We start from the raw sequence: 14,903 nt of genomic DNA, 5'->3' as shown, positions 1-14,903 counted from the left end.
CCTGCACAAAAGTTCAGGCCAAAAACAATAAAACTCTTTATGTTGTCCGTACAAGTCTTACCTGGACAAGCTCTCTGTATGCAGATTTCGCCAAATTATAGGGCACCAGAAGATTAGATGCCAGAAAGTAGAGAACTTCTAACCCAGTGAAAATCATGGCAAATTTGTTGATGACTACAATGGTTTCCAAAGGGACCAGGCAGAGGCGTGCCAGTAGAGGGAGCATGTGAGCAGAGAAAAGCCAGATCTGTTTTGTTTTCATGACGCAGGAGCACAGTGTACATACCACCAGCTGACCTGGAAATGCAACACAGTATTTTATATCAAGCTGATTATCCCTTCAAAAAAACCATATTTCAATACATTATCTATCCGTAACACAGTTATCATCCAGCATATTATGACAGCTCTAACTAGGCCATGTGTGTTATGAAACCAGGCTCCTCTGCATCTTTTGCCAGGTCACAAAAGTTATCATTTTCAAAATATGCAGAAGATATGCTTTCACTTTATAGATTAGTGAGATGTTGGTCCAAAACACATGAAGAATCATATTCAGATTAACACAGAGTCCCAGGGACAAATCATGCAGAGGATGACTAACCAAGTCATGCCTCTCCTCTTTGTCCTTAATGTCCCCAGCTCAATAGAAACACCCCACCAGTATCCGTATACACAACAATAGCTTTTCTGAAGCTCAGCTATACTACTATTTTATCCTGCCTGATCTAGGCAAAAAAAGTAATCAGAGGTCCCAAATGGCTTTTAGACTAACAATATTTATACTGTCAAGAGGAATTACCGGCCAAGAACAGGAGAGCAGCCAGGTCAGCAGCTGAGACTTCAATAATTTCGTAACGCCCTAGGGCGGCTGCTCAAAATTATCTCTGAAGCTTGCAAGTGACAGATAGTTAACAACTACATTCTCTTTTAACTGTTGGTGGGGGCACAAGCGCAAGCGCATCTCTCCCACACACGCACAGAGATTTGGAGGGTGTTATTTCTAGGGCAGACCACACCAGTCTAACTGCTCGTATTAAGAGTCACTGGAAGTTGTACCTTTTAACTCAGAGGAAGCAGAACAGGGTCAAATACATATTGCTTGGATAAGAATAATTCTCACCCATAATTTTACAGTAAGGAAAAAGCTTATTATGTATTCCTACAAGAGCGAAACCTTGTTCATCACATATATTTGCTTAGGTATGGAAGCCACAATACACAGTACCAAATCCAAGCGTTTACGTGCTGTTTTGGAGCCATCTCCACTAATCCTTGAATTTCTCAACTTTTCTTGCAGCCAGGAGTTAGCCCCAGCCAAGCACAGTCTAATAATATCAGGGCAATAATGTCTCTAGGCCTGAGCTAGCTCCATGCATTCATGTAAACTGTCTGACACTGTAAGACCTCCTGCAATTAGATGGATTATGAAGGGAAGCTGGAAGAGGAGAAATGATAATATACTAGCGTTTGTCTTTCATCTTACCTAGCTTCCCTACCCAGAACAGGACTGCTTTCATCTCAGTTTCAGTTATTTTGAAAACAGAAATTTCTAAACACTACTCCTTAAACACACACAGTTCTTCCCCCTTTACGCTGACCTCTCTCAAGCGGAACATTAAGTCCTTCTCTCAATTTGCTAGATGTATATTCAAATTACCAGATGCATTTTCAGAACAAGTATTGGTGCTTTCAGCAAGACACTTTACCAGCTTTGACACAGCACACTGGGTCTCATAAGTCTCACCACAGAGAAAGTTACTCTGTTTATCTTCTTAAAAAGTACAACAGACTCCAGCTCTGAATCATCCTTTCTCTGCTTTGTTGTCCTCTGCCCAAATACACACTTGACAGCAAAAAATTAAAATATGTTGCTACAAACCCAGTTGAGATAGCAGCAGCACACTGCTGTGCCATAATATTCAGGGGCCAGGCACAGTCAGCTTGCTATGATTTCTGTGACTCATGGTAACTAAGGCAACCCAGCTTCACATACAAAGGGATACAAGTACCAGCATCCGATACGCTCTCTGGGATTTAATAAGAATGTCATAATCTGAAATAAAATATGGCCACGACATCAAGTTCAACTATCCAGCACTCTTAGAGGTGGACTTTGGAATGCTTTGACCATGAAATAGGACCTCAGATTCCAGTCTCATCTCATGAAACACCAATGACTGCTTTCCTCTAAGAAGTGATGTGCTGAGTATTCCAGTCATCTCTGTTAAACTCTCTCCCTCTCACCTTTTCAGCCTCAACACTGATTGAAAGTTACTTGTCATGGGAAGGAGAGCTGGACACATCAAATGAAACACATGGAGCACTTTCTCTTGAGGCTCTAGTCTCCTTTCTGAAGTCTGCATCTTGTCACTCTCAATCCCTTCAGGAAGGGCCTGAAAAGATCACTCTACAGGAACTTTTAGTGACTGGTACTTCCCATTTTAAACTAGGGTAGCGGCACTTTATTTCAGGATAGAAAAATCTCTTTCTGCCATAGATCATAGTTTATCTCCATGTGCGGTCGTACACTGTGAGACGCCACAAACAAGACAGCAGTATCAGTCCAAAAGAAATGAATCTGTACTTAATATCAATAGAGAGATTTTAGTGCTCTAACTTCTAAGATTAGCAAATCCAGTTGACTATATGTGTCAAACTTAAATGCCATGGACTGAAAACTGCCAGACAGTTAATGAATCCTACAGCTGGAAATCTTCTGCAGAACACAAGGGCTGTCTACTAGGGAATGAGGGAATAAGAAAGAAATCTGTTGCCTGAAGTTTCTGACATTCTTTCCCTTCCCAAAACCTCCACAAATACATTAAACATCGCTGACAGGCAGCCAAAGCCTCCCAGCCAGTAAGCTAATGGAAAATGTGTGACAAGTAAGCCTAAGTGGTAAAACCTCCGTTCAAATCACTCTTAGTACGGAGCCGTCTTTGTTTCATTCTCACTTTTAAAAAGCTGATGTTAACAAATTTCCTGGCTACCACGTTAACTGCTATGTGAAAAACGGGATGGCTTAAAAGTTAACATACAATCCCATTATGAAGCACTAAGGAAAAGTGAGTCTTCAAGATAGCATAGCTTCCAAAACCATATAGCTTTGGAACTTTTACAGTTGATGTGTTCACAGTGGCACATTTGTCCAAGAAGCAGTCCTCAAAGACATGTATTTATTCCACCTGGAGCACTCAGGAGCTTATTAGCAACCCCTGTCAACAGTCATCGGACTGAATGAGATCCAGAGGAAGGAATGACTATGAGAGGCTGTTCACAAAAGCACTATTGAATAAAAGCATTAACAATGACAGATTAAATTTGTGAACCAACTGGGGTACTGTACAGCTTCCCCTCAACTCTGACCAGAACTTTCAGGAAACACAGCTGTATCAGTAGCATGATTATTCCTTCATATACCTTCATATACCTTCCTTAGCGCATTTATCAACGGTGCACAAGACTTCAACAAAATATGTAAGGAGAAGGTGGAGCAAAGCACCTGCATGTTCATCTTGCTGCGAAAATGCCACAGTTCAGTGCAGCCCACTCCTGAAACTTGGCAGACTGCACTGGATAAATACCACGGCATGTAACAAATTTGAAAAAGTATTTTAAACAGAACACTGACAAAGCCCGCTTTGACAAGACTTCCCCAAATAAGACCACTTGCTCTCAAGATCAAAAATTACATTTTCAAGCAGGTGTTAAAAGAAGAGGGGAAATTAATAATGAAGACATTAAATATGTTAGTGCACACTCGCTTCTAGTATAGTCAAACACCTACTTGCTTAATTCTGAAAAACAATTACTATAAACAATCACAATTACATTTTAGCAGCCAGTACAATCCAAAACTGTTCTGGATAAAAACAACATTGCTATTTTCTCACTTATTTTTAATCCACTTTAAAACCTACGGGATGTGTCATGGAATACAGATGGGAGTTGAGTCCTGGTTTAGTTTCTGTTCAAGTGCCACAGAATGGCACAACGCCTCCTGACCTCCTCCTACCCAGGCCTGCCTGCTGCTTCGCAAAGCTCTCCAACTGATTCTGCTTCACACCTGCACCACAGGTCCTTGTATTGCACCTGAGAGAGATTCAAAGCATTAATTGCAGACATTTTCTCACTGAAACACACTAGAGGCTTTAGCTCTACTTCAGTGTCACTTGACAAGAAACGATGACGAAAGACACAGAGGACCTTTTATCAGGAAGAAATAAAACTATGCAGTGCAAGTTTGTCACTGGCTCACCAAGAAGGAGCACTGCTGAGCACTAAGCTTCAGCAATCCTAACACTATGGAGCAGGACAAATTAGAGTAAAATTTAATATATCTAGAAACTCAGAAGACAGAAAATGATCTCTAAAGACTTCCTTTTCTCAGAAAACACCAATGTTATTTCCACAAGAAGTGATTAAAAGCAAAAAAAAAAATCCCACATTTGAAAGTTAGAATCCAGGCACACAGAAGAAGTATATATTCTGGTAGATCTATCCTACTGTAAAAAAGTAAACCCATTTAAATCTCCCAGCAGATTCTCAATCTCTTAGCAGCTGCAAGCAAACAGAGAGAAGCTGAGTTTTGCCAAGAGTACATAGCTGACTAAATCTGTCAATAGTCTGATGAAACCCATAGATCTAAGTGAAAGGAATTAAGGAAGATTTTTCTTCCGAGTTTGTCTTAGGCTTACTTTCAAAATACACATGGTGTGTGTATTCCAGTGTCCTCTCAACAGAACATATGGTATGGCTCAGCAACCTTAACACTGAATTTATTCTTTTCCAGTCAAAGTTCATTTGGAAAGGGAGCATAAGGGAAAAAGCGTAAAAGTCCAATTCTTCAGGATTTCTGCGGGACTTTTATGTAGAGAAGTTAGCTCTGCCATTAACCACACACTTTAAACTTAGGTTTGACTTGTTACTCCCTAACTGTTTAATTAGAACTATTCCTGGTGCTCAGTTTAAAAAAAAAAAAAAAAAAAAAGAGAGAGAGCAAGCCTGTACGCCCATGTACAAGACCCACACATCTGTGGTAAAAGACACCCCTCAGTCAATCTTACTTCCATCAGTTCTTTGTAAGGGGATAATAGTGTTCATCTACACAGTCAAAGAAAAATGCTTGTACAGCACTTTCAAAGACAAAAGCATTGCAAACACTTGCTACTGTTGGAATCTCTAGATTCTACCTAGGTAATATTCTGGATGGTCCAGTCATTCTGAACCAGGCTGCGAGTCCAAGAACATCATGGAGGCCAAGCACTACATTTAGGAAGCGCAGGTCTAGAAATGTTAAGTGCAGAAGAATTAAACAATATGAACACCTTTTTGAAAGAAATTATATGTGGTCAGTAAAAGTGTCCTGCTGAAGTGACTGAAGTGACTGCTTACATGAGACCCTCAGATCTTTTGCTCTTTCTTCCTCACACTTTGACCAGGGATTTTTTATTTTTTATTTTTTTTTTGGGGGGGGGGGGTAGAGGGGGCACAGATACCAGAGACAAAACAAGAAAACTCCCTTAAGAAAAATATCTGTTCTGCCATCAACTGTGGTAAAATAGCTTCTAAAAGAGCTGCTAAATGGTTTGTAAAGTTTTCACCCAAACTCCTGAACATGAATTTAAAGTGCTTCTATAAGCACATAAATACCATTCGCTTTTGATAATGTGCTGGTTTACAATACCTATTTAATTTCAGACACACAATTAGGAAGGTCACAGCATAGACAAGCAAGAATTGCAAGAAAATGCACCTTCACAACAATGTAATGGATTAATTAGAAAACCCAGATGAACCCAGAAAACATTTAAATCTAACACTAAATTAAAAAAAAAAAAAAAAAAGCCCCCAAAACAGACCTAGACAATACTTCAAATCTATAAGCAAGGGAGTATTGGTAAATCTGTGGCATATAAAGAGCCAGGCAGGAGACACACAGCCTTCCACACCTCTTGCCTAAGAAGATCGCAACTACTAAAGTGGCAGAGAAATTTGAAATCATGAAAGTAAAATGTGTGTAATATTCAAGGAAGAGAATGAGGCAGGGCTCTCACCTACATCACAAATATTAACTCACTTACCTACTAAAGCAGTCATGAAACGATTCATAGAGAGAGGTTCCAAGTACATTGGCCCTTCATATCCCGATTCCAATTCACTCCTAACATAATCCCTAAAAAATAAAACCACAAAGTATTACGATACGTATGGTCAGACAAGAATGTATTCATTCATTCCATACATAGGGAATTTCGGTGTACGTTACAGTCAATTAACTAAATTACAAAAAGCAACATTAAGACTACTGTTACAACAACCTCAGTGGTACAAGGAACTAAGTGAGGCATGACTTCACTGAGAAAAGTATTATCTGTTATTAAACTGGCACAGCTGTAAAAATCCTTTGGGACACTCAAGCTGTTCTTCAGAGTGTGGCCTAAAACTACTTACTGACGAAACCTCTTAAGCACCTTTCCATTTTTCAGTTTCCTTTTTAAGTATTCTTCCTTGCCATCGTAACTTCTTTTCCCACCAATTCCATGTCAAAAAAAATTGAGAGTCCGGGGGCAAGGTCTTCCAATTCAATGGTTATCATATTTTGTACTGAACCATTCTAATTCGCTTTGCGCTGAATTAAAAATAGGCATGAAGGAAAAGTGACAGTCATGGAGTGGAGTCAAGGACAAGAATTCCTTCATAATCCTTTTATTCACCATGATTTAAAAAATTTATTTCTATCCTGGGGAACTTGGGGGTACCAATTGCTGTGAATACCCTCAAACTGACTGCTGTTGACAGATATAGTAAGTTAGTCTGAAAATCTGAAAGGACATTTGTGATTTCTCTCAGAAAAGGATGGCAAGGAGGATGACTCAGGCAACCAGAGAAAAAGAAAAGAACCCAAGGCGACTGGGCATTTTTCTGCTGTTAGTGGTCATCCATCAGCTCTGCCTTCAAGCAGGCTAACGCATGTAACAGCAATGTAACTCAAATATAAAATTCACATTAACGGCAAACACTTTTGCACTTCCGGAAGAAGGTCCTGGAACAGCACAGCAGTCATTCTCTAGCGGCTCCTTAATCTCCTGCCCTGAGACAACAGACAACACTTATGGATCCAGACCGTGAGCCTCTCTTTCTGCCTCGCCCCTGTGACCCTTCCTTCACCGCTCCCAGGACTCCTGCTGCTCCATCCTTGTTACCACAGGACCAACTCCGTCCCCAGCAGCAAAACCAGGACTGTGCTATTATCTGGCTCATACTGTCCAGCCATTCCTGTCTGGCTGCATCATGTCCCTGGAACGCCAGGCAGACGCACTCGAGCCGACCCCGCATGGAGCTAGCAGAGCCTATTTGCTGGAGGGGCTCGGCACTTCATCTGTTACATATTTATTTATACCAGTGAGGCAAGCCACACTTCCTGAGAACAGATGCTGTCAAAGCAAGCAAACAATACTGGAAACCACAACCAATATGAGAATTGCTCTTATTTCAGTGCAGAAAAAATATGCAACTCGGTGCAACTGGAAACATTCACTTCTCCCCAGAAATGTGGAAAAATACTCTTGTTCTAGTATTAGCTCGCTATCCCAAGATAAGGTAATCGCGTTTTCATTTGCCAAAAAATCTCTGGAATTCAAGACATAAATCTCCAAGTACTAAAACAAACACTTCAAAGCCTGTTCTTTATAGCTGACAGCCCTGCCTACTCACTGCAGCTTTTCAAGTGTCGTAGTACATGCGAGGTATGTTGAAATGGGCTCTTTAGACTGTAACCTGCAATTAAAAACACATGAGGATGGAAAAAGGCACCTAAGATGACTGAATCTAGATGGAACATTTTTCCTTGTTATCAAGATATAGCTTAAGCACAGGGTTTTTTTCACCTTCAAACATGAACACGCCATTTTTGGGACAACGTTATGTATTTTATTTTTCATTTTATGCGAACGTGCAGAAAGCATTAGCAGCACAAATAGGATAATCCATCAGTTACAAAGGAAGAAAAAATTAACACCATGGATCTTGCTTGTTTGAATTTGTTTCATGGTGATGATGCCTTTTTATATTAGCCTTATCAGCCTATCTCAGATTGATAGTGAAAACACTGGCTATTTTAAACTGCTAGAAGGAAAGCAGTGAAGACATCAAGTTTCTTTTATATCTGTTAGGAAACAAGTTACAAAATCATCCAGAAAACCAACTGTAGCAAGACAACCTTACACAACTTCGCTGAGACACACCAGCAAAGCCGCACAAAGTTGTTTCTTAAACACCAGGAACGTGCCGGGAGGTGACCCAAATCCCTTCAGGCTACATTTCTTACCCTTGTCTGGTTCAGTTATCTGCACAGAGGTCTACACTGGGTTTCATTCTTTAAGCAACCCCCTCTAATTGATAATTTTAGGCTTACCAGCTTGGAGAAGCAATGTTTTAAAGTCTCCTTAATTTTTTAAACAGTGTTTGTAGATGATGTCTGAATAAGAAAAGTCAAAGCAATGATTCTCTTATTACATTACCAGTACAAACACAAGGATCTTCTGGCACAGACACCAATCAGAAGATGCCTCGAACAGCTGCAGTGCCATACAAGATGCTGAGAAAAGCAAGTGTCTGCACTCAATTTTGATCAATTAAAGCTGTATTAAGCTGCAGCTTTTACATTTCAGAATTGTTCATTTTAGTGCAGCAATGTAAGAAAACAAGAATGTTAAAACCATTATTTTCCAGTTAATGCAATGACTGAAACTACATTATTACTTCAGAAAATTAGGACATAATAAAGCTTAGATCAGACTGCTTGCTGTTGATTCTGTAGATGCATTCCCAGCCTCATCTAATCAAACTGCTGGACTGTCAACATATAATCACAGACTGCCATGACTAACATTGCTCTAAAAAGGTATACAGAGAAATACACTGCTTGATGCATAACCATTTTTTGTCCCTAAAGTGCAAAAAGGTCTTCTGTTATTAAAATATGCTTTGTAATTGACTGACATAGGGCACAGCAGTTATCTGGCCTGAGTCATATTGTTGACATTTACTTTAGCTGATTAATCTCTGCAGTCAAAATCAAACACGCACTCTCCAGCCCTTCAGAAATGTAGCCTTAAGTTTTAAATGTCTACAGGCATCCTTAAAATTAAAAAATTATTTTAAGACCATCCTTAAACAGTTCTGTCTCTCACTTCCTCCCCCAACACCACTGGAACCTTCTCATTCTGAGTTCTGCCAGGCTTGACACCTGGAACACAGCCATAATAAAACAGCAAGGCAAGAAACAAGATAATGATCAAGTCTGGGTTGTTGGGTTTTTTTAAATAAGCTGCAATTATAATTGCATCATTTCTTTTCTTTATTTTTATTGTTGGAAATGGGGAGAAGAAAACTCTCACATGAGGAAAGATTGAGAGAGGTGTGATTGCTTAACCTGAAGAGAAGGCTCAAAGGCAATCTTATCAACGCATATAAATATCTGAAAGGAGGGTGTAGAGAGGAGCGAGCAGGTCAGACTCTTCTCAGTGGTGCCCAGCAATAGGACAAGAGGCAACAGGCACAAACTGAAACACAGCAAGTTCAGTGCGAATCTAAGGAAAAATTTTTTTACTGTGAGGGAGAATGAGCACTGAAATAGGTTGCCCAGAGAGGTTGCAGCATCTCCATCCTTGGAGATAGTCAAAAGCCAACTGGATGCAGTCCTGGGCAATCTGCTCTAGGTGATCCTGCTTGAGCAGCGGGGTTGGACTAGATGATCTCTAACCTCAACCATTCTGTGATTCTGTGAAACGTGATCCTTTTAAGCAAGACATTTGCACAGCTATATTTAAAATAAAAAAGCATATATTTCACAGGTTAGAAGTGGCAGGATTTTGTTTTTTAAAGCTGACTTCTCCGTTTTTCATAAACGGATGGTGAATTCTCTCTATCCAGATTGCCAGGTTAATGTTACATACAAATGCAAAGCCTTCCAGGACTCTCCAGGTGCTCATGAACATTAACTAATCAATCCATACCCATTAGGGTAATTCCCAGTTTTGCAGATGAGGAAACAAACACTAAAAAGTTAAGTGACTTGTCAAGATCATATAGATCTGGCAGCCTGAAGTTAGAGCTTAAAAGCAAACTCGGATCTTATGATTCCTAGTCTTGCAGCTGAACCATAAGCTACTTCCGGGCTGGAAAAACAGCACTGAAAAACTGAAGTCTTTCATCAACTCAAAATTTCCAGAGACTGTAGAGTCACAAGTGCCAGCTGATGCTGGTCTTGTTCTATAATTTGCATTAACCCAACTAGCCTCTGTATGAGACCTCTCTATCTGTCTTAAATAACATCCCAGCTGGTGCTACGTGCAAGCAGTTAACTAGAAATTCTCAGCTCTAAGCAGAATTATTATTAAAAAAATTCAGGAGCAGTTTGCATATGCGACTACTGTATGTCTTATTCTGATCAGTCTGCTAAATATAAACATCAGTTGGAATTGGGTGGTTTTGTCAATAAAAGGAGCAACTCCAGTACAAAGTATATTTGTGTGTTAGTTACACTTTAATACTTAGTATTTTCCATATGAAAAGTAACTGGATTCAAAAATTCTTTTGAAAAGGTAATACAACTGAAACTCCCTGCATTATACAAAGGCTGCTGCTGAGAAATCCCTTTACCAATCAAGAACACTGCTTCCTTCCAAAACAGATCAGTTTTACACCTAGGGAATGGGTAAGCTCACTCAAAAATGTTAGCAACTACATCTGCTTTGCAAAATAGCTAGAGAATACTGCTTCACTATTTGAATCCAAGACATCTTTTAATTAAAAATTTTTGTACCAGTTGATGCAAGCTTTAATTAAAGTCTTTATTAAATCACTCGAGAAGCATCAAATATAGAAAGCTTAGTACCAATATGCTAAACAGTCTGAACAATACAGTATCTAACATGTTTCAATAAAGCCTGTTGGTCTCAAACCTCACACAGCAATACCAGTTACAGTCACACTAGAGGAAAAAACAAACCCACATTCATACCATCTCGCTTTCTTTTCAAAAAATTAAAAATCCAGAATAGCATAAACAAAGAACTCTAGCTCCAAATGTTGTGGACTAAAGCCCCACATTTGATGGATATCTGTTACTACCCTTATTTTAATTTTAATGCAAGTTTTAAAAACATCTAATACATCTTTAGCTCCAGGAGAAACATTTGTAAAGTATATCTATTAAAAAAAAAAAAAAAAAAATCAGGACTCCCCCAAGAATGACAAAAAAAACTGTCTTTCCTTCCTACCCTGAAAATAAGAGGCCATAATTCCTCTCTTGCATCCTCATCTATTCAGGAAATCATTACCTGAAACACTGACAAGCCACAACATCGACACATCAGGTCACCACAAAACCTCCATTAACACTCTCCTGAGCTGCAACATACTGAGGAACAGATATTCCAGCAAATGCTTTTGTAATAACAATTTTGATGTGGAAATAACAAACCTATCACTTCACTTAAATCAAAGGCACTTTTTAAAACGTTTCCCATCAGCAGGCACCAAAACAAATCAGGCTCAAGTCTGCATTTTAAAAACTTTCCATGTAAACCCATTAACGTGATGGTACTCTCTTTCGTTTCAACTCAACGTCTTGTCACTACGAGAGTTTGCATTGGTTTTCAACAGAAACCAACTGCCAGAACCAACCAAAAAACCTACTTTGTTTTGCTTGTCTCAGAGCTCTCCACTGTCTCATTTTGTATTTTAGATACAAGACAGCTTGCTCTTTGTATTAATTGTAAAATATATTAAAGACTAATTTAAGAATAATTTCTACTATTATTTTACTTTTACCCTTCCCTATACAACTATTTTGTCTCTTATTCCAGGTGCCAACAAATTAAAAATAACATCCTGTCCACTTCGTAAAACATCCCAGTTTTGAAAGCATGTTAGCTGAGCCATTGAATAACTGAGTTTACTACATCAGACATCACATTTAATCTTGTGGTGTTTTCTCTCCTTAGATTAATGGACATTATACCCCACAAAAGCAGTTCTAATTCCTTCTAAGTAAGACAAGAACTTGATTGCAGATTTAACCCTGTAAACTTTTTCAGAACAAAGAACAGCAAGATACATGTAGGTACCTGGCATTGGGGGGGAGGGGGGAGGGTGCACTTCCACAAACCCAGACCTGCCCTATTTTTATAAGGTATTGACAAAATCCTGGTTATTTTTCTAATCACCAATCCAAGCTAACAAAATAAATTCATTTATTCTTACCTGGAAATTTGGTGACCAGCATACAGCAGCAGTGCAGTCAAAAAGTACAGGTAAAGCTGAACTAGGTGTTGCCTTGGTAAAGTTAGGAGCACAACACTTAAGATGTAGCCTGTAACAAAAAGCAGAGGTTGACATTTCAGAGAATGCTATCTAATCTCAAATTTCTTAAAATCTGAATAAATGCCAAAGTTATTCAGATCTCTTCAACTACCTTTAATTTATTTTTAAAATTTATGCACCAAATTTTCTTCTCATCAAAATACATAATAAAAAAACACCACAGCTGTGAAACACAAATACGTCTACCAGTTTCAGTAAAATCACATCTAGACATCAAGTGGTGGGCTTGATCCATAGTATTTTAAAAAGATTTAATTATTATAAACCACAAAACAGAGGGAAAACAGGTCTAGGCCACCTTCTTTCTCCAAACGAAAGCAAGTTTCAGCATAACAGGAAAAAAAAAAAAACCCTATCCATCCCACAAAGTCAAACACTGTCAATCAATGTAAAAAAGCCTTTTCTTTAAACAAAGGGCACAAAGAACTCTTTTCCATGATGATTAGTATATGTTTTAATTCTTCCACTGTATTTTTATGGTTTAAAGATACTTTGCATGCCACAATTTGAGATGGACAGACACAGGCCCTTCTCTGTACTAGTAATATTAAAGCACATTCAAGTCAACAGTGCTGTGTGAATCAAGTGAAACACTCAGCACAGCCTCGGGTTTGTGGACATTTCTATCAGCAATTCCTTCGCTGCCTGTTAGCATTTGGTAAGATTGCAGGAAAAGATCTGGTGCAGATACAGCTCTATTCTTCAAAAACAGCCAGCTACTCAGTAGCTGTTAAAACAGCAAATAGAACACTTTTTTTTTTTTTTTTTTTTTAAATACCTGCTTCTATTAGGGCACTTAAATAAAGAGCACTTTGAAATCCACTTCAGGACTGGGGGATACGTGCCCATCCCCTTCTCTTTTCTCCCAGACAGACTCTGCATGTTAAAGACTGAGCGCATGGTGCCCTTACTAATCTTTATTCCTGAGCTCTCCATCACAATCCAGTGCACTCATGCTCTTCCTGACGGTCAACTTAAGTGCCCAGTACTGAAATCCATCTGGAAAAAAACAACAATAGCTAACAACTCCCCTGCAGCTAAGAACAAAACATCATAGAGGAACTTATCCTGCCACTTATAGCTATACATTAATGTTACATTTAAGGCAACATCATCCATCTATTCAGCAACATTGGGAACACCCTTTTTAACAAGGAGTTAATTTACACTTTGAGTTTTTTTAAAAATACTTAAGCAAGGAAACAATAATGTAATTCTAGATTAAGCACTCATCAGTACTTGAACAACCAGCTACTATAAAACAGCCTAGAAACACAATATGCCCCCTTAGTTGATAAAGATTCTCAGAAAATGGACAAACAATTGTACTTTGTGGAATTCATCTTCTCCATTCACCACCTTCCTCCTCTCCACCACCAAACACACAAATAGCAGCAGCAGGAAATGCTCGGCAGAATCTCCGAAGACATTTAACCAGTTTGCACCACACCATCCTGAACTAGCAGAAGGATCCCAAGATTTGGCGTATATAACTTAAAACCTTCCAGTCTGTCTCTTTGGATAGACAAAGCCAATGTGAACGAGCTCTTCAGTTACCAGCTTTAAAGTCAAGGAAGGTAAAGCTGGTTACCAAAAACATTAGCAAGTTAGTAAGATGGGAACACTGGTGATACTGAACACTTACTAAGTGATATTGGACACTTACTTACATTGTTTAAATATGGTTTACATCCTCCATTTTGACTATACTAAACATGCTATGGGCTTTCGTTATTTAGTATTACCAAAAAAAACCCCACAGTTCCATGGCATCATGAACCATAATCCTATTAACAAGCTTCACCAGCTCTCAGATGATCTGCAGACATTCTTAATACCTTGTATCTGCCATATTCGCCACCTCCCCTTGATTATTTTGTTAGGGACAATTCTCTCAGTGGAACAAACCAAATGGCACAACCATGTACCACTCCAGGACTTAAGGCAAATCTCTCTAAACCTTTCTTTCTCAGTGTAGCCCATGACTCATCTTCAGGTCAAGGAGGAGTAAATGGAATTTATTATTTTTTTTAATATTTATACAATTTATATATTATATACAATACTATAATACATATATATTATTTATTCATATATTATATTTACTTTTTTTTATTCCTCTATTACTCTATAAATAGTCCAAGAATATATGTTTACAGTATTTGCATTTAAGCTCTGCCATCTCCTTTACCTTTTTGTTTCATACGAAAGTGAAAGTCTCTACTCTTAGGCCACACAATGACATACTTGAGCTGTGCCAGGATAACTTCTGTAAGGGGAAGACATTTTAAAAGGCAGTCATTGCACTCCAACACAGTCATATTACACAGGAATATTTTAGAAGAACTTGAAGCTTATTCTTCACTACATGATCACAGCTTCAAATAAAGAACAGGAGGAGAGACCAAAGGAATGAAAAAAACATCTAAATACAAACCAAAAAGAGAGAAGACTACTGTCACATCTGTGGCTTTTAAACAGAGGGCCTCCAAAGAGCACAGATGCTTACA

At 38.8% G+C, this 14,903-nt stretch overlaps 1 protein-coding gene across 3 annotated transcripts in view; it reads right to left on the bottom strand.

The window, feature by feature from the left end:
- The window catches only part of RNF145 (ring finger protein 145), a 46,924-nt gene that overhangs the window by 15,027 nt on the left and 16,994 nt on the right, over positions 1–14,903 (bottom strand). The window contains exons 3-6 of one of the 3 annotated variants that reach the window (XM_026063184.1): positions 14,585–14,662; positions 12,274–12,382; positions 6,087–6,178; positions 62–297 (exon numbers count right to left, since the gene is read on the bottom strand). In XM_026063184.1, the coding sequence (XP_025918969.1) occupies positions 62–297; positions 6,087–6,178; positions 12,274–12,382; positions 14,585–14,662 (515 nt within the window). Of the gene's footprint in view, positions 1–61; positions 298–6,086; positions 6,179–12,273; positions 12,383–14,584; positions 14,663–14,903 lie in introns of those variants that run through there. The other 2 variants (XM_026063183.1, XM_026063185.1) reach the window with 2 other exon arrangements.

The sequence above is a fragment of the Apteryx rowi genome, unplaced genomic scaffold, assembly GCF_003343035.1.
Source record: "Apteryx rowi isolate R43461 unplaced genomic scaffold, aptRow1 scaffold_2, whole genome shotgun sequence".
Taxonomy (NCBI): Eukaryota; Metazoa; Chordata; class Aves; order Apterygiformes; family Apterygidae; genus Apteryx; species Apteryx rowi.
Note: the sequence above shows the minus strand (reverse complement) of the source record. Positions and strands in the feature narration are given on the sequence as shown.